At 50.0% G+C, this 6,783-nt stretch overlaps 1 protein-coding gene across 1 annotated transcript; it reads left to right on the top strand.

Moving 5' to 3' along the window:
* Nucleotides 1–2,949: 2,949 nt before the first annotated feature.
* Nucleotides 2,950–6,322, top strand: LOC119339412 (probable histone H2AXb). Its single transcript, XM_037611486.1, has 3 exons — nucleotides 2,950–3,043; nucleotides 4,390–4,592; nucleotides 6,116–6,322. The coding sequence occupies exons 1-3, from the start codon at nucleotides 2,950–2,952 to the stop codon at nucleotides 6,320–6,322; spliced, it is 504 nt and encodes a 167-aa protein (XP_037467383.1).
* The last annotated feature ends 461 nt before the right edge of the window (nucleotides 6,323–6,783 follow it).

Raw genomic sequence — 6,783 nt, 5'->3', positions numbered from 1 at the left:
GAAATCTCTGTGATCCCAAATTCCCAAACCACCAAACTCAAACAATTTTTTTGAGCCAACCCCTCCCCCATCCACGTCACCGATTCGCGACGTCACCCTCCCCACCAATCACGCACGGTCGTCGCTTCTCTTTATAACACGCCACATCCACTGCCTTTCCACCATCACAAACACCCCGCTCTCTCCACAATCTCACCAACCTCCGGCAATCCCTCCGGCGACCACAACACCAATGTGTCCACCCTGTACCACGGCTCGAAGATGGCCATTGCCTGCTGTGGGAGGGGCAAGGCGAAGCCCGTCACTAGCATGAAGTTCGTATCCTGGTCATCCAAGGCCGGCCTCCAGTTCCCCGTCGGTTGCGTCACCAGGTATCTCAAGGTCGGCAATTACGCACAACATGTCGGCGTCGGCGCTCCCGTCTACCTCGCCGCTGAGCATTCCCCTAGCTTCTCCTCTCCCCGTTTCTCTATTCCACGCGCAACGGTTCCTCACGGTCCTCGATCTCATCGTTTCATTTCTTTTTATCTGATTTGAGTAAATCCCAAAAACCACCATAATTGCGTCCGACAGTACCAAAAAAACACTATTTTCGTAAAAGTTTGCTGAAAACACTAAAAACTCGATTGAGTGTGTTTTGACATAAAATCTGACAGTGGGGTCGTGTCGTCAGTCCTACATGGCACCAAATTTTCACTTCGTTTGGCAACACGGTTAAGCTAGACGCAAGACCCACCTGTCAGTGTGCTCTTCTCTCCCCTGGAGGCATTCACAAACACGTTCCGTGCGCCTCTCCATCTCGTGCTCCCGCTCTTCACCTGCGCGCCAGCATGGACGAACTGCTGCTTTGCTGTAGCTAGCGCCGCCGTAGTCTGGCCCAACCGCAGCACGGACTCGCTGGTGCGGGGTCGCCGTCCCTGCCTCGTGCTCGAGCACGGCCACGAGCCCGTCCAGAGCGCGCCGAGCACAGCCTGCGTGGCCAGGACTGCAACACGCCGCCCCGAGGTGCTCTCAAGCTCCAAACCGACGCCCCAAGCACCCCTGCCGAAGGAATCGTCCCCGGCTGCTCCGAGCTAAATCCATGGCCGCCGGGCGCCACGGCGACGGCGAGGACGAGCGCATCGAGCCCCGGCCCGCAGCGCGTGCATGGCGAGCAGGGTGACCACGCAAGGCGGAGGTCGGTGTGTCGTGGTGGTCGCCCATAGATGCCGCAACGCGGACGTCGACGAGGCGACAGCCCACGGCGAACTGTTGCACGTCCGGGTCGGGGGTCGCCAGGGAGCTCCGCGTCCGTGCGCCGGGCGCCAAGGTCCACCTCCTCCCTTCGTTCCCACGGCAGCTTCTGCTTCGGCACGATCGGCAACTCCCGCTGCTCCCAGGCACGATGATCGCCAGGGAATCTCTGGAGAACCAGTAGTCCAGTACCAGACCAGGCCGGTCATAGTAGTACGTGGGCCTTCACGTAGGTACTCCTTTTGCCTTCTCAGTTCTCCGAGGAGAGGCCAGTGGCCGCGCGGGCGAAGGAAGACGCCGACGGCATGCTCTGGACCGGACTCAGGCAGGGATGCGAGCAGGAGAGCAAGAGAGATTTCATGAGTGATGGGGATCGGTGGAGCGGGTTTCTGCAGCAGCGGTTGAGAAGGGGATGAGGCTTGGGGATGCCTGGAAGACATGAGATGCAGGCAGGTAGGAGGTGGCGACCTCTGCGCGCGCGTGCCACATCTGCGTCCTTCTGGTAGAAGGTTGAAGACGATGGCTAACGGGTCGTGCAACTGACAAGTGGGCATCCCTTTCTTTTTTAGTGGTCTAGTCAAACGGTCTACTCCAAGCCGTTACCTCGTGCCACATCAGCACTGACGATGGATCCCATCAGTCAGATACAGTGTCAAAATGTTGTCAATAATTGTTTTAGTGCTTTTATAAACAAATACTCTAAACTGGTGTTTTCAGCAAACTTTTATGAAAATGATGGTTTTTGACACCGTCGCACGCGATTGTGGTGGTTTCTAGCAATTTACTCTCTGATTCAACCATGTAGCTTGTCGGCAACGTGGCGCGGGATAAGTAGAAGAACCAAATCGTGTTGCGCCACATCCAGCTGGCGGTGCGCAATGCCGAGGAGATGAGCCAAATGCTAGACGTGGTCACCATCGCCGGCGGTGAGGTGCTGCCAAGCATCCACACTACGTTCCTCCCCCCAAAAGGCTGGTATTAGGAAACGATTAGATTGTAGGTGCCCTCGCTCCAGTAGTGCATCTCAACATCAGAGGCCCTAGTGCAACAATACAAAGAGGGACTCCATACACACACACCCGCGCGCGAAGAAAACCCCGGATTTGTCGTAGCTGACCATAAACCGCTTCTCACTTAATGAAACTCGACCTGAAGAGTTTGGAGAAAACCATGTGTGAGAATAAACAATTTGGAACCAAATCAAGTGAATTAGATGGTGGCATAAAAGGTCAGGGATGCTGATCCAAATATCCTCTTTGCAGATTGTACTAGAACAACACAAACCCACGTCGCTGGATGCATCGTCTCTGAAAAGAACGATAGGATTCTACTCCCACGAACGGCTCGGATGGACGATTTCCCTCCTTTAATCGCTTTTTTGTAACTTTTACCGCCACAAATCGCCAAACCCAAACAAAAAATTGACCTCTGCTATCCATGTCACCGATCCACGACCTTGCCCTCCCAATCAATCACGCGCCGCCTCTTCGTCTCTTTATAAAATGCCCCCACCCCCCTACCGCCACTACACCGTCTCATACACCCTTCGCCCTCCACCTTCTCACACATCTAGGCGATCTCTCTAGCGACCACAACCCCAATGCGTCCACCCTCCACCACGAACCAGAAGATCGCCAATGCCGACAGCGCGTGGGGCAAGGTGAAGCCCGCTGGCAGCGCGAAGGTCTTGTCCCGGTCATCCAAGGCGACCTCCAGATGCCCGTCAGCCGCGTCACCAGGTACCTCAAGGTTGGCAAGTACGCACAACGCGTCGGCGCCGACGCCCCCATCTACCCGCCGTCGTCCTCGAGTACCTCGCCGGCGAGGTATGCATCTCCCTGTCTCGTTCCCCTCACCGCTCGCGCTTCCTCGCCATCCTCGGTGATTGAAAAAAAATGATGTGATGACCTTAACTGCAATGGTGTTAGTATCAACACCAAGTACAAGAAGCTCACTTGGTTGAAAAAATGATTGTACAAACTCAAGCAAACCTAAAATAAAAAGTATGACAAACCAATTACTCGTGGCCATCCACCTCATCGATGAGGAATTGTTATGACATTTATTTGTTGCGACCTCCCCTTCAAATGTTTGTGCATATATATAGTTTCCATCAATTGTGGTTGACGGTGATCACATAGCCAAAAGTAGAGAAAGATAGGATACTCATCTGTTGTGCCCACATATTTTATCTCCGAGTATGCTAGTCATGGGTGCATAACACTCAAGACAATTCCTCTGATTTCATTAAAGTTATGTTTAAAAAATTATGAAATATACATTGGGCCACATGTAGCACAAATATTTTAATTAGACCTGGGAGGCATTAGGAAATGATTAGCTTGTAGGATTCACCGATCATGCGGTGCATCTGCTCTGCATCATTGTTCCAAACCGTCACACTGTACATCGCTATGGAGTGAGCAAGAGAATCTAGAATCAGAAGTAACCAGAGAGTTGTGTTGGCTACGTGGTCGGTCTTGCACGGTCACACTGTACATCGCTATGGAGTGAACAAGAGAATCTAGAATCAGAAGTAACCAGAGAGTTCTGTTGGCTACGTGGTCGGTCTTGGCACGAGAGGCCCTAGCGCGAGAAAACAAAAAGGGATTCCACACGCACGAAGAACTGCTCCGAGGCCCTCGTTGTAGCAAATCTCACGCGAGTGAACTGCTTCTCACTCGATGAAAGTCGAACCGATTTAGAGATTGCACAAAGCCATGTTTAAGTCCAAAAACAACTCAGAACCAAATCAACCGAACAAATGGTTGTATAAAAAGGGTAGGAGGTGCCGATCCAAATTTCTCCTTTGGATATTGTACTAGAACAACCCAAAACCATGTCCGCTGGATCCTGGATGCATTGGCTCTGAATCCAACGGTAGGAGACTGGTCCGATGAACGGCTAGGATTGGATGGACAATTCCCTCCTTCAACCACTTATTCCAGAAATCTCCATGATCCCAAATTCCCGCGTCAAACCAAAACAAAATTTTTGAGCCAATTGCGCGCGGCCGTCCCTTCTCTTTATAACACGCCACTTCCCCGACCTTTCCACCAGCACAAACACCCCGCTATCTCAACAATCTTGCCAACCTCTGACAATCTCTCCGGCAACAACATCACTAGCGCGTCCACCCTCCATCGTGACCCGGAGATGCCATTGCCGGTAGCGGGAGGGGCAAGTCGAAGCCCGCCGCCAGCAGAAAGTCCATGTCTCGGTCGTCCACCGGTCTCCAGTTCCCCGTCGGCCGCGTAACCAGGTATCTCAAGGTCGGCAATTACGCACATCACGTCAGCACCGGCGCCCCCGTCCACCTCGTCATTGAGGTACACATTCCCCCTGCTCCTCCTCTCCTCGTTTCTTGCCGCGCGCACGGTTCCTCGAAGTCCTCGATCTCATCGGTTCATTTCTTTCTCTCTGATTCAAACCCTGGAGCATGTCGGCAACGCGGCGCGGGACAACAATAAGAACTGGATCGTGCCGTGGCACATCCAAGCAGGTGTGCAACGATGAAGGAGCTGAGTCGGCTGTTGTGCGCGTTCACCATCGCTGATGGCGGGGTGCTGCCCGGCATTCACACCACGCTCATCCCCAAAAGGCCCTGCAAGGCAAGGACGACATCCATCGGCAAGCATCCTAGCACCCTACCGCACACGGTTATCTGTAGCGTGTGCCATGCACCCTGTATCACACACCATCACGAGGCGAAAATTTGCAGTTGCATGTGCGATAGCTTTTCTAACCATGTGCTATGATTTACCTGCACTAGTGTTAGTACTGCCTCTGTTTTTCTTTATTTTGCATATTAGATTTGACTGAAGTCAAATTTTCTAAACATTGACCAAATTTATAGAAAACTATATAAATATTTACCATAACAAATCTATATAATGTGAAAGTACATTTAATAATGAATCTAATGGTATTGATTTGGTATTGTATATGTTAATATTTTTGTTTATAAACATTGTCAAAGTTTATAAAACTTGACTTCGACCAAAGCTAATACGTGGACTAAATAAAAACGAAGGGAGTATTCAAACCAAGTACAAGGAGCTCACTTGTTTGGAAAAGTTGATGTACAAACTCCGGCACACGTAAAGAAAAAGTACAACAACCAAATTACTCGTCCATCCACCTCGTCAATGAGTTGCTATCGCATTTATTTTTTCCGACCATCAAGCATCCGTGCATATATATGCTTCCATCAACCATGGTTCATAATGATCACATAGCCAGAAGCTGTAGATAAAGAAAGATATCCACCCGGTGTGCCATCATATTTTATCTCCGAGTTAGCTGATCATAGTGGAAAGTACTCAAGACAATTCCTCTGGTTTTGTTTTGCTAAAGCCACGTTTTAGGAAAATAAAAAAATATATCAGGCCACCCACGTACACTACCATAAATATGTTAATTAGATCTGGGAGGCATTAGGAAACGATTATTAGCTTGTAGAAGCCATCTCTCCAGCGGTGCATCTACTCCACACCATTACTCTACACTGTTGTGACGCACTTTGTCGATGTTAACCACAAGAGAATGTAGAATCAGGAGTGACAAGAGTCGCTTTGGCTATGCGGTCGGTCTCGGCTTTAGAGGCCTTGGTGCGAGAAAACGAGGAAAAACTCCATGCGCATGAAGAAAAACTCACGATCGTCGTAGCAAGAGAACTGCCCCTCGCTCAATGCAACTCGACTGATCTAGAGCTTTGACATAACCATGTTTGAGAATATACAAATCAGGTGAAGTAGTTAATTTTTCTTTTTTGAGGGAAAAATCAAGTGAAGCGGAGAGTTGCATAAAAGCATGCCCAAGCCCATGTCGCGGTCCTCGATCTTATCGTTTCATTTCTTTCTCTTTGATTCAGACCTTGTAGCTTGCCAGCAACGCGGCGCATGACAACAAGAAGAACCAGATCATGCCACGCCACATCCAGCCAACAGTGTGCAACGACGAGGAGTTGAGTCGATTGTTGTGCGCGTTCACCATCGTCGACAACGGGCTGATGCCCGGAATCCACACCGTGCTCCTCCCCAAGAAGGCCGGCAAGGCCAAGGATGACATCCACCGGCAAGCATCCTAGCACCCTACCACACACGGTTATCTGTAGCGTGTGCGACGCACCCCGTATAACACACCATTACGAGGCGAAATTTTGCAGTTGCGTGTTTTTCCGAACCATGTGCTATGACCTTATCTACACTAGTGTTAGAGGGTGCTTGGATCCAAGAGACTTATTTTAGTTTGACTAAAAATAGTCTCTTTAAGAGGCTAAAGTTCCAAGCACCCCTGAGACTAGCCACAGTGGGAGTAATTTCGATAGTAACATCGAGTCCAACTCAACAAATTTGCTTATGTGGTAGCGAGTTAATGAGGAGAGATGTAGTACTAGTAACTTAGCTAGTTACTGTAACATCACAAGTCCCAATGCAATATGAGTCTATAACCTAATAAATGAAGATTTGCATGTTACCACACTTATGTTACTACCCACTATTGAGGTAGTAACATAGTCTAGGGATATGTGTATGTTAGTAGTGTATG

This window comes from Triticum dicoccoides, chromosome 7B (genome assembly GCF_002162155.2).
Source record: "Triticum dicoccoides isolate Atlit2015 ecotype Zavitan chromosome 7B, WEW_v2.0, whole genome shotgun sequence".
Lineage (NCBI taxonomy): Eukaryota > Viridiplantae > Streptophyta > Magnoliopsida > Poales > Poaceae > Triticum > Triticum dicoccoides.
Note: the sequence above shows the minus strand (reverse complement) of the source record. Positions and strands in the feature narration are given on the sequence as shown.

Coding starts and splice junctions, on each gene's coding strand:
- LOC119339412 (XM_037611486.1), top strand. CDS start 2,950: ATGCCCGTCAGCCGCGTCACCAGGTACCTCAAGGTTGGCAAGTACGCA. Junction 3,044..4,389: donor CTACCCGCCGTCGTCCTCGA/GTACCTCGCCGG, acceptor CGTGACCCGGAG/ATGCCATTGCCGGTAGCGGG. Junction 4,593..6,115: donor CCCCTGCTCCTCCTCTCCTC/GTTTCTTGCCGC, acceptor CAGACCTTGTAG/CTTGCCAGCAACGCGGCGCA.